This window comes from Amblyomma americanum, chromosome 9 (assembly GCF_052857255.1).
Source record: "Amblyomma americanum isolate KBUSLIRL-KWMA chromosome 9, ASM5285725v1, whole genome shotgun sequence".
In the NCBI taxonomy this organism is placed as follows: Eukaryota; Metazoa; Arthropoda; class Arachnida; order Ixodida; family Ixodidae; genus Amblyomma; species Amblyomma americanum.
Window position 1 is genome coordinate 104,078,571 of NC_135505.1, and position 16,228 is coordinate 104,094,798.

The 16,228-nt window shown below is 47.7% G+C and overlaps 1 protein-coding gene across 1 annotated transcript; it reads left to right on the top strand.

Moving 5' to 3' along the window:
- The first annotated feature begins 2,019 nt into the window (after positions 1-2,019).
- LOC144105254 (TNF receptor-associated factor 6-A-like) lies at positions 2,020-9,244 on the top strand. Its single transcript, XM_077638393.1, has 2 exons — positions 2,020-2,309; positions 8,034-9,244. Exons 1-2 carry the CDS (start codon positions 2,025-2,027, stop codon positions 9,144-9,146), a joined length of 1,398 nt encoding a protein of 465 aa, XP_077494519.1. The 5' UTR covers positions 2,020-2,024; the 3' UTR covers positions 9,147-9,244.
- The last annotated feature ends 6,984 nt before the right edge of the window (positions 9,245-16,228 follow it).

Consider the following 16,228-nt stretch of genomic DNA (forward strand, 5'->3'; position numbering starts at 1 on the left):
CCGGTGGCGCGGCGCGCCGGCGAAACCGAGTGGGGGAGGAGTGGAGAGGGGGAGGGAATGAGTCCACGTCCAGGGACGAAGATTATGAAGGAACACCCGCCGAAACGCAGCGGCGAAAGACTCACTTCGCAATTCGACTGAGCGAATTGCACTAGGCCAGCTGTCACTCCAGGTTTAGCCAGAGCAATCCACCGCCATTTTTAGTGTGAGCTACACTGGCCGAGGTTCAGCAGTTTCGCGTGCTCGTGGACAGCCGTGCTGCGCATGTGCGAGGAGCAGTGACGTCACATGGCGCACAGCTGGCGTGCCGGAGCCGCCGCCTCCGCGCGCTCATCCCTGTCAGCGCATTCCAGAGGAGTGACTTCATAGCCGCGGCAGACGCACTGCCGCCGGCGCGTCCCGAGCTGTGCGCCTCCGTTGCGCAGTAGCCAAGTCAGACGCTGGGGCGGAGGCGCTTGATAGCGCCTCTCATTTTGTGTGCATGCGCCGAGGTATCCGTGGGGGGTATACATATAGCGGGCCGTTTGCCAGTGTGGTATAGCCATGGAGAAGGAGAGCGAAATTGCTGCTCAGCGGCAATTGAGGCTCACCGGCTCAGCGCAGCTCATGCTACGTATATCCTGGCATAGTCAAGCGAAGCCACTGCTAATTTTTTTTCATTATAACCACATAAAGCAATATTTTTCCGCTTCCCATATAAACAGCCGATAGCTTGTACAGTCCAGTGCTATAAAAATTAGGCTGGTTTAAGCATGGTTACCCCTGTTGATTGCGGTCAGGAGTTGATGCGCTAGGACAAGCGCGGGCTTCGTCCATGGCAAGGCTAAGCGAGCTGCGTCGGAGAAGCAATGGTTAAACCCCGCTAGTCATGTGGTACTGCAGCGGAGAGGCTCCGCCGGCCTCTGCGCGACGACTTTCCGCAGCGGGTCACGTGGTATGACGTCCCCGGACGCACCTCCGCTCCGCCGACTGAAGGTCAAACGCGCATAAGGTTTGAGCTTGGGAGTTTCGCTCGAGGAGTAGAGCTTTCGTTCCAGAAGAGAAATTCGCATGTTCTTCGGTCTCCCCATGAATTCCTTATCTGTCGGCACGGTTCAGGTTTCTAAAGCTGCGCAGACCCGTGTGTCGACCTCAGCCGGTGAGCAGGAATATCCTGCGCGGTAAAAATTACGTTGCATTGCAGCGCGCTTAGGCTGCACTTATTTTTCAACCTTCCAGGGTAAAAGTGCCACCTTATCAACAAAGACACAACGAGGTTAAGCACCCGAGATCTGCTAAAGTGCAAACTCACAAAGCAGAGATACAGCATACCACTGGCCATCCAATATTAGAAATCGATGACTTCACTTTCACGGCTAATAATCATGTGCCAAAACAGAAGACACCGACTGCAATCATAATACCGATATTGCAGCATTTCTATTCTCTAATTGTAGACAGTTGTTGAGAACTTGATTGAACCGTTGAAGGGTGCATTTTCATAGGTTTATATTTCAACGATCAGGCTACGCAACGCGGTTTAAGGACCAAGTCCCGGAACGAAAATTTCAGCTTCCAACATAACTTCTAATTTGCAACGGGGAAAAAAACCATCGGGGCGTCACGAAAAGCCAGTGGCGTTTTGTTTCTCGCTCCCGTCAGCGTGCAATTTTTGCTGAACAAATACAGTATCTGAAAAACAAAAATGAAACATGAAAAAGTGCTTAACAAAGCCCCAGGATCGAATCCTCGCTCTGTTTTACGTTATGATCCCAAATTTCGGTGCTCAACCAGCCACCACTTCAGCAGTGGACATGCGCACGCCTGCGCAGTAGTAATCAGCAAAGTGACTTGAAAGTGCTGACACCGCGTTGCAAGGAACCGGAAGAGGTGTCTGCTGTGGCTATCACAGCAATCTTAGCCTCGACGACGGGCAAAAAACAAAACCGAAGGAGAGGGGGAGAGACAGATATAGCGGAAGAAGCATTCGCGGGCGGGCAGAGCATTTCCATCATCGTTTAGCGCTAGGACGACTGCAGGGCAGAATGCCTCCTGGAAAAGTGACCTACACGCTGGTCGGGTTCCGGGCCGACCTCGACTGGAGGCCTGTGCACTTCATGAAGCCGCTTCCACGCGTGCGAGTGTGCAGTGCTTGCGGGCTGGTGCGCACAACGACGGCGGTTCTTCCCTGCCTACACGCTCTTTGCGAGTCCTGTTACCAGCAGTGCACACAGGGCGGCGATCGACTCTGTCCCCTGGATGGACTGGCGTGTCCGGAAAAGGACATGCAGTGGACGCACTTCACTGCCGAACATCTGCTGAATGAACAGGTGAGCGAGGAAGTCGAACAGTACCGGTTCCTCATTTTTTATATTGGGTGTTTGGGGTGTAATAAGAGCTCCGTACGTGTGACAAAGTAACGCGTAAGCGGACGACAGCACAATGCTTTCATATGACAAAAGGTGAACGTCTCGCTATTCACGGATTCGATTAAGCGGCGAGCAGTGAAGCAGTGACTGTCCGAGTACATTTTTTAATCTTGAAGTTTAAGCGAACTTCCTGCAAATCAGAAGTGCTAATGTGAGGGCCGACTTGTTTATATCTATAAGTGGGAAGATTATGCGCTTCTTGTCCTCAATCCAGCCCCGAGATGCTAGTAAAGACTTAATCGCAGTCGCTGAAAGTTTAGCCTATGGATGGCTGCGACTATGAAGAAACTTGCGAATAAAAACTTGGCCTCTATCACAAAAGATTTCATCCACGACAGCTGCGAAGCCGTTTTATTGGGGTCGAAAATTAAATTCCATTCGTTCATCGGTGGGCTCTAAGATTTATTTTGTGGTCTCTGCAGATGATAAGAATTCCCCAGAGCCCGCAAGGATTATTCGGTAAATGATTTCTTCCGATAAGCATATACACTCGCAGGCGCCGAAGTGGTTTAATATCCGTACGGGGACCACCCGCGTGTGGCGAATCCAAACAGCGACATTTGGAATCGCTGGATATTGAAAACCGCTTAGTTATCGTAGAATTCCAACACATGTAATCCAGTCTGCTTTGTGAAGTACACATTTCCCACCAGATTCATATGGTCCGTGCGCATATGCGCGCCTGCGAATGAGAACACAAGTAATCGATAGAGCCAGACCAGCTCTGAAATTCAATGCACCAAACCATCTCTCGTCATCATCATCTGCGTAACGGCACCCACTGCAGGGCAAAGGCCTCTCCTATGTCTCTCCAAATAACCCGGTTTTTTGCCAGCTGCGCCCACTTTATGCCTGCAAAATTCCGAATCTCATCCGCCCACCTAACCTTCTGCCGCCCACTGCGACGCTTGCCTTCCCTTGAAATCCACTCCGTTACCCTTGAGGACCAGCGGTTATCTGGCCTTTGCAGTACATGCCCTGCTCAAGTTTATTTCTTTCCCTTGACTTCGACTACGATGTCATTAACACGCGTTTGTTCCCTGAACCACTCTGCCCTCTTCCGGACTCTTAACGTTAGTCCTATCATTTTTCGTTCCGTGGCTTCCTGTGTTGTCATAAATTAAGCTGAATCCTTTTCGTTAGCCTTCACGTTTCTGCCCCGTGAGTGAGTACAAGCAAGATACAACTGTTGTACACTTGTCTCTTGAGTAACATTGGTAAACTGCTATTCATGATCAGTGAGAGCCTGCCATATGCGTTCCACCTCATTCTTATCCTCCTAGTTAGTTCCCTCTCATGATCCGGATTACCGTCACTCCCTGGTCTGAATAGACGTATTCATTTAACACTTTAAGCACCTCGCTTCCAATTGTGAACCTCTGTTCCTTTGCTAGGTTGTTAAACATTACATTGGTCTTCTGCATGTTAATTTTTAGACCAACTGTTTTGCTCTGCCTGTCTAAATCATTGATAATGCTTTGCAGTTAACCTCCTGAGTGACTCAGCAAGGCAATGTAATCAGCGAATCGCTGATTATTTAGGCATTCAAAATTAACTTTTATCTCCAACTCTTCGCAGTCTTAGTATTCGTTTTTATTCGTTTGCTCAATTACATCACACCTGACTTAGTTGTTACAAGCTTCACCCTTTTTCGACAACACGCGGCGCTGTCCAATGTTCGTCACACTTTTCTTCCTGCCTTCGATCAGCTTGCAAAGGTGTTCTATTACTGGAACAACTCGACCGCCATGGCAGTTTGTTGGTCTATGTGCTTTCAATTCCAAGCAAACCTTCTCTGGAACCAAGTCCCTGCTAAAAATTTCACTTTGTTTTCGCGACATCGCTGAGTTCGTTCAACCTATATTTGGATACAACTTAAAAAAAACAGCAGTTGTTATTACTGTGCAGGGTCACGGCGTACTGCATCACTCAGCTAGCCAGTCACAAAAATAAACGAAACAAGCTTTGTAACGTTTGACTTAATTAAACAAGTCACGTATGAAAGTTCTATAGCTCATAAATTTTTCTCGTGATTAGCATCTTGCTTAGGTGACAAGAGAAGTTTTAACAACAGACTACTTTTTAGTCGTGGAGAAACTCTGTGCGCCGGTCCCAAAAGTGGGCGGAGCTGCAGTGTAGACGTAAAGGGGTCATGACAGAGTATTTTCACGCATACGCTGCTTTTCGCACTTATTTCTCAAATGGCTAAATTAAAATTGCCCTAAGTTTCAGTTAATTCTGTGCGCTAAATATTTTTAAAACGAATTTTCTCCGGTTCTTCTGCGAACTGTTTGCTGGTCTGGCAACCTCTGATCAATGACATCAGGGGGCATACGCGCTCCGCGTCGTCTGCTGCGCGCTGTTGAGGTGCTTGCATGCACACCGTAGACGGCGGCCTTCCATACATAACTTCACCGGCGAAAGCACGAGGCACCTGCAGAAGAACACAGGACAAAGACGGCGGCCGCTCGAAACGTTTTCTTTTTTTTTTTGCTTAACGAAATAAAGTGCACTTTCCGTGTTTTCTTTTCGGAAGGCTCCTTCAGCTTTGTACGCGAGCTGAGTGATCCTTGGGAAAGCGGACTTGCTCGTGGCACCCCTTTTCTGATTGTTAAGGAAGCAGAAATCGATGGATGGAAATCGAGCAATAATTTTGCTGGCGAATCAGACTGGTGGCAGCGCCTATCTGTCAGTCTACTTGTAGCAGACCGTATTGTCCGCAGTCCGAAGACGACGCTAAAGACATATGCATTATTATTTTATTATTGGCACTATTGTTGTTGTTGTCCTCAAGAGCACAATGCTCCTCGAACGTGCTCATCCAGGCGAACCTGTAAACATTAAAAAAGAATACGAAAGACCGTAAACACAAGATTAATATGCGCGAAAGGTGATACTGCTACAGAAAAACACATGCGTGCCATTGAGCCTGCTCTCTGCCGTACGAAGTACTCAGCGGCGGCCGAAAACCTGAATACAGCAGCGAGCTTTAATCCTGCACCGACTAAAATCAATTCGAAACACGCCGGTGTCTTTGTTCTGAGACTGTAGAGATAATGTGAACGAAAAATATGATACAGCTAATATAGCAACCGAAAAAAACACATTTGTAAACAGTTACGCCAGCCGTCTTAACGTCGGCGAAGAGCCCAACGACAGCGACGAGTTTTAATTCATAAAATCAAGGCGCTAAGAGCCCGCATCGTCAGATTATAAACAGACCATGTAAGCAGACCTACCGCCTCCGCTGCTATAGCAAATCTGTCAACCACTTGATTCTCTCCTGCGTGAATCACAGCTAGGAATCGCACGTCCACGAAGACTGTTTAATTAGCCAACTAGTTTGCGTACCAACTTAAAGGAATGACTCACACTTAAAGGACGGTGCCTATCCATACTCTGGCAGCAGTCCGACGCTGACGAAGAGCACGACTCGTTCCGCGTACGTCAGCTCCGCCATCTTTAGACAGGAAGTTAGCCTGCATTGATGTTGACTTCGGCGAAGCAGTCTTCTTGGACTGCTTCGTGAGAAATGGAACACGTCCAAAGATGGCGCCTGTACGGCTAGACGTCTAAGTAGGAATTGGAACGCACCCATTGGCGAATTCTCGTTGAGCCCCCCGCAGGGGGGCGTCTGCAGCTTGCAGGCGTTGGTGAGTGGCGACACCACGGGTTCCCGAGCATCCGCAGGGAGATCCCCGCAGTGGGATGATTGTGAACGGTGCATCACCACGGACCTGAGCACCCGCGCTTCGCCGTTCGTGGCATCGCCGTGTTCTTGGGAAAATGGGGATCCTGGTAGTTGAGCCGATGGCGAGCGTTTGGACCTTTAAACCCCTCGGTGGAGGCAACGCACCACTTTGGCCCCAGCTTCCTGTAGACGGCAGCTCTGGCTTGACCCGACCGGGGCTTGACCCGACCCGATCGGCAGTCGCCTTTTCTGTCCTCCTCTCCATCTATTTCTTTCCTATCTCCTTTCTGACTATTCTCCTGTTTCCTCCTCGTTTCACAAGGGTGGAAACTTGGGCGAGTCGGTAACGATGATCCATGGTATATGGGAAGCGCAAAAACTGCACAAGGGACAAAGAAAGACGGACAACACAGGCGCTAACTTCCGGCTGAAAGAAACCTAGGCGACCAAAACGAACGTGGACCGTGAGGGGAACCAGGCTCATGCGCTCGAAAAGAAAGAAAACCAGGTGAACGAGGAATAACGGAATAACTCTTTCCGCTTTTGCACACCGCCAATTTTTATCTTTTTAAAAATCTCCAGAAAACCATTCTTTATACTTTGAGCTTGGCACATGGTAGCCTTAGTCGCTTATGCGCCATTAAACCGAACACAACACAACACAACGAATTCTCGCCGAAGCGGGTGACGGGCGCCGCCATCTTGACGAGGCTATTTTTCCTAGCGTACGAAAGAGCACGCGCACTAAATTCGAGTAACAGCGTGCGTAACGCACACGTACGTTAAATATCAATTTGGAATAGCGTTTGGCACATGCGCACTGCGAAGCACGCTATTTAATAGCGTACGCTATGCCTTTGCGTATGTCTGCGTACGCTATACAAAAACTCTCTATTGGCTGCGCGCGGGCTCCAGTTACTCCGGTAACAGTAACACTATACACTGTATGCTAAAGGTGTATAGAAGTTAGCGCCCAGTCGGCTGAAACCGATTTTCAGTGCAGCAGTAGGTGCACGGTTGTGCAAAATGCCAAATTAATGGTTCGCTAATCGGGAATTTTCCCAAGCAGTATAGGTAATCGTCCCAGTAATCGTCCCAAGTCCTTTGTAGGACCGCCCTATGCCAATACATTTCAAATATTGGCCCGATTGCAAGTGCTGCCTGAGTTGCCAATGTAAAGTACACAGCCTCAACAGCATCCTAAAAAATGCAGTCTCTGAAGCGTTCCCACATGAGAACTGCATTTTCAGGACAAATATTAATACGACAGCGTTAAGGGGTCCTGTTCAGCAGAGAACCGGGCATCGGCTACAGCGTGTGGAGTTAATTTGGATTGGTCGACAGGGTCATGACCTCAAAACTAAGCACAGAACATCACTAACGTTTCGTCAATATTCTGCAGGGTGGTGAGGTAATTCTACCGCCAATACGTTGTGAATTTCAAGAAAGTAACGAAAATTGCGCCACAAAGAAAAGTTGTCGAGCTGTGACTGCCACCGCAAACTCTCGCATACTGAGTATTGTTCGTTCGACTCTGCAGAGAGGTGGCCTTGTGTGTGCTTGTGGCTGAATGAAAAAAAAAAATACGGCGAAATTTAGCGGCGATCAATCACTGTAACGGAGGAAATGCGGCAACATTCCACTCTCTTAATCTCCTGACTGCTTTTCGTCCAATCAAGAATGTGATTGTGATCTCTTTTTAATTTTTGTTGTGTCCGTCTTTGTCATATTCATATAACTTGAGTCAATCATAATTCGGCGTCTTTCTCCCGCCCCAAACAACGGTGGCGGAGACACTTTTATTTATATTCTATCTTGCATCATCAAAGCCGTACACCAGGGATGACAACGAAGTCCTATCTAGATGATTTATTGTTCTTCTCACTTGTATCTTTTGTAATTTCAATAACTAATCCTTAGCTCTTTAAATGCAGGTCTGCTGCTGGAATGAAGCAAACGGTTGCACTGCCATAATGGCTGCCTCGAACATCACCCAACACTTCCAGCGTGACTGTCGACACCACTCTGCTCGATGCCCAGAGTGCTTGGCTTCAGTTCTTTGCAACAACATGTGTGCGCACCTCAGATCGGGCTGTTCAAGTCTCGCAACCCGTCATCCTCCTCCAGAGCACGGAGGGCAGACTGGGCAAGATGTGTCACTTTTGACAGCTTTGGGGAGAGCCCTTGATCAGCACACAAGCGAAATCAGGGCACGTCTGGAGCAGTTGCTTAGCATTGGCAACACACGAGCCGACCGACCGAACGAAAGCTCTCAAGGCGTAAACGCCGTCCGTATGACAATAAAGCAGGAAAACTTTCAGGGAGCCCGAGAAGACCAAGGCACATCAAACGCAAGTGTCCCCCAAACAACCGCTTCTAAGCAGGAGCTGGAAGCATCCTCGATCTCTGGAAGTGAGGACATCGGCAGTCTCTTGAGCGCAATAACTTTTTTGCAAGGAGAAATCAAAGGTGAATTAGAGAGACCGACCGGACAGATGAATGACGACTATTCATGGTTTGATGCAACCATCGATGAAATCAAGCGTGGAAATAAGGAAATCGAAAAAGCGTTGGCCTCCTTGAACAGGCTGATTTGCCGCACTGTACACGGAAGATCACAGCGTCATTTTTGTGTCCAAGGCTTTCAATTGCTTTACGGTAGGGCTGTAGCGCACGGATCCGCTCCATATAAAACCGAGCCAATGTACCTGCGCGGCTACTGCATGTCTCCTGCGGTTCTGTTTGTGAAAAGTGGTCAGTCTCTGTTGCTTTATTTGGGGCTGCAGCTACACAAGGGCAACATGGACGGCGTTGTACAATGGCCGTTCCAACACAGCTTTAGGCTTAGTGTGGTGCACCCGAAGGAATTTACAAAACGGCAGCTGGAATTTAAACCCGCCCCTTTATGTGAATTGACACGAAGGCCCACAGAGACATCGAACGAGCCGTTTTATCATTCTGAAGGGTCCCTTAATCTGTTTGACCTTGTACGTGACGGCTACGTGCATGAAGACCAGCTCCGGATGACATTGGAGTTGATTTTGTGAGTCGTACTTGCATGATGGGGCCACAAGGACGTCGTGAAAACGCCTGAAGGCCAGTGTTGTTTTTGGAACAAATCTTACCTCAAGGAGCTTTAAGTGCATCGACACGTTTGTTTATATCGACTGACCACTACGCATCACTTTTGTTTCGAGCAGACTTCTAGTGAAATAAAGTTGTTTTTATGTCTCGTAGAGAATCATATATCTGGGACTATGATCGATCAAATAACTTTTTGTGAGGCCGAATTTAGAGCTTAAAAATAGCGATTATTTTCAGGCGCTTACTTATTACAGCAAAGCCTCTTACAGCTTTGGTTTATCCCCGAGATATCCCTTCATTAAATGTACTCGTCAGTTATGAGGCCTTAATTTCCTAATGAGTTTTGGAATTTGGCTCGAAACAATGCAATTCAATTTAAATCAACAATCACCTCAAAAGCGAATTGCAAATATAATATTTAGACCCAACCGTCGCAAGTTTTAAAGGGGTCATCCCATGCCAAACGCAACAGAGTTCGCGCTCGACGGGCCCCCTCTAATCTTTCGTATAAACATTTTGCGCTCTCAATTGACCGTCTGAACGAACTACCCTTAACGAGTGTTTGGAAAAAACTTCCAGGTAATGTGACAGTCCTTTGATATTTTCAGACGAGTGCCAAAATTTGGTCCCACTATCGAGCGCACAGTTGGAGGTATACAAAACCCAGGCGACACTAAACGTGCTCAGGACTCCCTCGAATGCTGGGAACGTCCTTATCCGGAAGAAGACATTCTGAGCACCATTGGAGTGCACCAATGGGTTAATGTCCTCCTGAAGCTTTCCTCAGTTCGTGCTTTGCTGGAAAACTGTAGGATGAGAATACCTCAAACGTCCTATCGCCGGGCAATATTGTGGACCTGGACTGAGACCAAACGAGCTATATCTCTCACACTCGTGTCTCATTCATCAAAAACTGTAGGTTCATTAAAACCTGTATAAACGAATATATAATGAAGGAAAACATTGTATCGATTCAGCGAACAGACTCGAACTTCATACAGAGCTCTGCGGCCTTTGGCGTGGTAACCGCGTGCTGTCTTTTTTTTTTTGCTTGGTATGTGCAAAGAACGGGAAAATGAATCCCGTTAAACTGCTTGAGGAACTGTCGGACAATTCAAGGTCGTCTGTAAAAGTATAACAGTTCAGCTCTTCGCTCCGCAAGAGATCTAAACAATTTAATGACAGACGCACGGTTTCATCACTGCATGAAAATCAATTCGTAATGCTTCTTTATAGGGGGTTAAGATTTCAGTAAAGTATAAAGTTGGGCCAGTTGCTAACGATCCACCTAAAAACGGCGCACAAAAAACACAAAACACAGGGTGAACAGAAGAGACGAGAGAGCACTAACAACTGATGCCTGGTCGAAGAAACTCTTCTCACTCCGTGAGCATGCGCCACGAAATTCAGCGCGTGTCAGCAGCATAAAAACCCAAATGAAAAACATAAGGTAACCCTACGATAAACAAATGCAAGAAACCAAGATAAAAACAAGAAATAAAACCTACACCCATCTTGTAACCGAAGCACACAATCGGCACATGTAAAAGGCGAAAACTGCATGGAAGCTTTACCGGTACGGCTATCAGATACGGAGGTGTTATTGCTGGAAAAAACGCAAGTTCCTTAGTATCTCATAGCCGTACTGTTATAACTTTCATAAAGCCTCAAGCTTGTCATTAGCGTCGTCCAAAGTCAGTGAATCAGCGTAAAACAGCTCTGAAGGCAAAGACTTGCATAAATGCGGAAACACAGGGCGTTGGTTTGCACGCCTTTCAGCGTCTTCATCTAGCACAAACACTGCCGATGTTGACGATTCGAAGGCTGGAAATGGAAACAGAGCTTCTCACGTTCTCTGTGCGAAGGGCAAAGCTAGGTTTGAAAAGGAAGCTTTGCGGTCCCCAGCTGCATGCATATGACTGAACAAAGAGTAAATTGGGACTGCTGCAGCCTTTTTTGTGGTGTTTCAGTGCGCATTCAGCAGTCTCCGCGCAGTATACAAAAGTAGGCATCATGGCCGCCGCGGTGGCTGAGTGGTTATGGCGCTCGTCGTCTCCACTAGCTCCCTGTATATATTTTGAAAATAAAGTTTTCAGTCAGTCAGTCGGCGGCTCACCCGAAAGACGCGGGTTCGATCCCGGCTGCGGCGGTCGAATTTCGTTGGAGGCAAAATTCTAGAGGCCCGCGTTCTGTGCGATGTAAGTGCACGTTAAAGAACCCCAGGTGGTCGAAGTTTTCGGAGCCCTTGACTACGGCGTCCCTCATAGCCAGAGTCGCTTTGGGACCTTAAACCATCCTAAACCGAACCAAATCAAAAGCGGGCATTACAGCTGCGCATTCCACAGAGTGCTGCCAATCATTTGATGCAAGGTTTGCTGGCTTACAGTTAGAGATTACTTCAGAGCAGCATTCATTTGCTGGAAATTAGAAGCGAACCGCTGTACACAAAAGGGAACATAAGGAAACTAAATTCTTTTATCGCTCTACTACATTCATGATCGTAAATTACCGCAGGACTTCTCGCCGTATTCATGACAGAACCATAGTGAAACATTACGTGGCTAAAAACAGCGGTATGGTCACCACTAATAAACGCTGCTCTTGCACAAAGAACAATAAGCAATAAGCTTGCACAAAAAACTGCCACTGAATAAACAGCTCTTGCGGCCTTCAGGACATTTCTTCTTGCACAGCCCATCCAGTATAAAAGCTGAAATGGTTAGGAAAGCCTAGAAGCCACCTGAATCAGCTATTGCCGTAAAGCAACTGGAACAGTGCGAATAATCAACAAAGGACACTAGGACATTTATTCAGTGATAATATCTGAGCGCTTGTGCATTCTTTGTGCGCTTACAGTTTCTGGTTAGAATATATGTGAGTACTCCCAGTATGTTCGCCTGCCTTATGTGTACCCCCCATCAAAAGATTAGCTTTTGCGCCGTGTACTGGGGCATTTACAGCATCCTTGATTCTCAATAGCGCAGACATAATTATCACGTCTGAATATCTTGGAGGCTATAGAATATACGCTCGAGAATCCAACCCTATGGCCTCTAAACTTTTGATTCACCCTGTAGGTACACAAGGCGCGGTGCCCTCCATGCTCCACCATGGTACATATGAAGCTGTTTTCCATCAGTTTCTTCCTTAAATAACAATGTAAAATAACAAAATACTCTAACCTGCACTCGATTCGTGCGGGCTAAACTCTACAAAACAACAATGCGAAGCCACAATACATACGCGCCTGGCGTATTTGCACGTAACTATTAATGGAAACTGTTCTTATCCGAAACAATTCAATGCTACGATCGTAGTCTTGCGACTAACGACCGATAAAGAAATGCAATCGGCGTATGAACTGTACCGCCACAACTGGAACTGCAGCGATCAATCTAATTGGTGTGAAATAGCGAATTCTGAAGGGTGAGTAGAATTCCCAGTACGTATGCACTCAAGGTGCGAGTGCGATAAGTCTACGCACGCACACGCAATCAGAAACACAAGACCCAGTGCCGAGCTAACGGCAATCCTTAAAGGCGCCACCAGCCTTGTGGGGACCTGCCCTGCAGCCCCCTGAGTTTGCTTTCCCGCGAGGCACCGTGCAGCGGCGGTCTCACCTCGAGGCTGAGCGGATTCTCTTGTGAGTTACCTTAACTGGCAAGAGAGGGTGCCAGCATCGCTGCGCAGAGACTGCCAAAGCCAGCGCGCGGGAGAGGGGGCAGGGGGGCTTCGGCTGGGATCGTCGGCCTGAGCGGACGCGTCGCTCGGGGCTCCGCTCTTCGCCGGCGGGGCGAAGAAGCGACGGGGAGACAGGCTCCCGTACTCGTCCCGTCCGGCCTGCGGAGTTTATATCCCTTGCCCTAGCGCGGGCGAACATTCGCTCGGAACCTTGCTGGTGAGTCGGACGACCTCGATTCATTAGCGTACCTTGTTGCTAGCTGGCGTTTTTGTTTCTGTAGCAATAAATGCCTGTTTTTGTCAGCCAATGTGTCGTTCCTTTGTTCCCCCAGAGCAAGGCCCGCCGTGGTCGGCGAGCGCTCGGTAGCGAACGCGATCACGGGGTGAGTTCCGGGCGGCTTTGAACCGTGTCAGCCGCGATTGAGTGGGGAGAACGTACTTTTCTCCCCCATTCAACTCCACAGCCTGTAGAGCTTTTTATTCGGCCTGTGTACAATCAATCAATATATATATATATATATATATATATATATATATATATATATATATATATATATATATATATATATATATATATATATATATATATATATATAAGTAGGAATCCATTGAAGGCAAATTCCATTCCAAATAATTGCGAACGCAGTAATTCTTATTTCCGAATGCTAATCAGGAAACAACAAGCACATTGTTTCAATTCAACAAGCTTTTCCAATTTCGTTGCTACGTAAACAAAGCTGCGAAGATGTCTCATCGAGTTTGACTCAACCTCGAGCAATGATTTTTCGCGTCATGCGCAGTGCAGCACCGAAATTATAGCAAACCATGGATAAAACAGCTACCTTTGACCCGCATGTGAATGCACAACTGCGTGATCGTGCACTCCAACACGGCCACGACATACCCCAGATCATAGAGGAAGCTGCGTATGCAAGATGGCAGCGTTCTTTTAAAATGGTGTATAGAAAGAAGTATTTAATTATCTTATAAATATATTGCCTCATTCCCCGTGTTTCCGCGTGTCTCAAGAACGTATCGTGAGCGTTCCGCGCTCGTACAGAGGCTGCAAGACACGTGTGCGGGATGAACCGGCGCAAGCGTCTACGCGTAGCTAAGTCGGCAGGGTCAATGATCGCAAAATACGATTTCAGGTGCCTGCCTGCTGCGATGTTAATCGAAGCGTAATTAACATACAGGTCTAGCAGCCTTGCTCTCAAGGCGCGTTTATACTCCGACGTAGCGCGCGGCACGGCAAAAACACACTGCATTTATTTAGGCCTAGAAGCTTGAAAATCGACAAATTGTCTGAAAACGAGGGGCTAGTTATCATTAACACCGCTACGTTTGGGCAACAGTAGGCGAAATGAAAGCGAACCGCTACCAATTAAACGGCGACATGTATTTATTCCGAAGCGGGCGAGCAGGGCGCAGCCATCTCGTCAACGTTAACGTACGCAAGCCACGCAAGCGCCGCAACACAAAGTCCGCTAGCTAGCGTACGCACGTAAGACGCAATGCTTGCGCACTACCATCCCCGCGAACTCCTTGCGTACGCTAAGCCGTTGCTTACGCACAGCTAAAACTGTCTAATATCGTGGGTTGCTGCCCAATGTGTTCTTTCTGCGAAGATGTAGGAAGGCAGAGGAAACAGATGTTGTGTTGTGGATTGCAAGGATTGCGACAGAGAGTTAAAGGTGCGAGACGCGACTGTTTGCGATCATCACGGAACCGAACTGTACAAGTACGTGCTGTCCCTATCGCGCACGTTCGGCATGAATCCTTTCCGAACCGGCGAACACAACAAACACCTTCTCTAGCGCTAGATAGCCAGTATAGAAAGAAAGCTTTCCATCTTGGGAAAATCTACGAAGGTGAATGCACAACATAGCCGCATGACCAAGCTGTTTCACCATAGAAACCGTCACTTCGTGCTTTCAGATGCTGCGCAGTTGCGTCCGCGTGTGTAGCGAGACCCCGTTGCTCCTAAGTTAAGGTGTACGGCCAATAGTAACAGGAGCACCCGAGGACGAATTAAGTACGGAAAAAAGGACGGCTCACGCTCCATCATGCCGCTGGTGCAGATTATGCAGTGCTCAGCCGCGCGAGTGGACAAAGATTACCGTCACTCCGTGTATTACATGACGTCTTGGTGCTACTGTTGAGCTTCGCTCCAAGTAGCGCTGTTTTCGTTGTGCACTATATTCGATTATAGCATTTGTGTTACGGCTGGCGTCCTGAGTGGCTGTCACTTCCTCGCGGTCCATGCGACACAGTCCCTAAAAGTGACTCCGCAGGCCAGCGCTCACAGCGAAGCTGATTACTTACCACCAACGAGACCTCGAGCAATTTCATGTCCGGATATCGAGCGTAAGAGTACCATAAGCTTACATGTGAGGCTGACATAATAGTGAGCTTCGTCTCGTATTACCGCGTTTTCATGTTCCCGTTCTGACAATACTATCGCGGAATCCTTCCAAACGACTGCACGCCAGGTTGTGAAGACTGCTTTACAGAGCATGGCACTACTACCATAAAAGTTAACATTTGTGTGTCTATTACTTTTTGTCGCCTTTCTGTATTTAACAAAACCACCAGAAAATATTTTCGGTGTTCTAAGTGCCACTAACAGGTTGTAAACAAATGCGTACGATGGGCATGTGAGCGTTTTAGAGCGGTGTCTCCATGCAGGTACACAACACAACGACCTGCGCTGCCGCTGGGGCATTAAATACCGCCGTTTTCGACAAAAACAATAAAAAGATTCAGCAAAGTCTTCAGCGGATGCAAACACAAACATTCAGGCGATCCATCCCTATAGGCTTGAAGAGGAAGAGCTGAGCGGCTCTGCGCAATATGAATAGAAATAATGAAGCCCGATCAAGTTTTCCCGCCTCAAGTCATAAAAATTATTGCTCTCACAGGTCCTTAGAAGCATTGGCCAAACCATTGTGTCGTCTGTACACTCCTTTCCAACCACATCAGCCGGAACACTGCCTGTCGGAACCGAGCCACCAAATGTAGCAGCCGTCGCAAGAGGCGCTCGCCAAGCAGTCAGGAGGCGTGTAATGCCGGCGTGCTTCCGTGATCAAATATGGCATCCTCCATGATGCGGCGCTGTAAAGCCTGCATACAGAAGTGAGCATCACTTATCTGCACATGCCACCGCAAGCTGCATGTGATTTGATGCATGGATTGCTGGTTCACAATTACGGAATTCTCGCGAGCAGCATAGAATTCCTATGAACTTCACAAACGTACGGCTGTAATTTAAAACACAAATGCGAGCCTAAAGAAAACTAAATTCCTTCTTCGCTCCAATAAAATCATGATAATAAATTGCCGCAGCACTTGTTTGTCTTGTTTA

Excerpts from the sequence above, each read along its gene's own strand:
- LOC144105254 (XM_077638393.1), top strand. The coding sequence starts at position 2,025 with ATGCCTCCTGGAAAAGTGACCTACACGCTGGTCGGGTTCCGGGCCGAC. Across the intron at positions 2,310-8,033 it reads AACATCTGCTGAATGAACAG|GTCTGCTGCTGGAATGAAGC; the intron begins GTGAGCGAGGAA and ends CTTTAAATGCAG.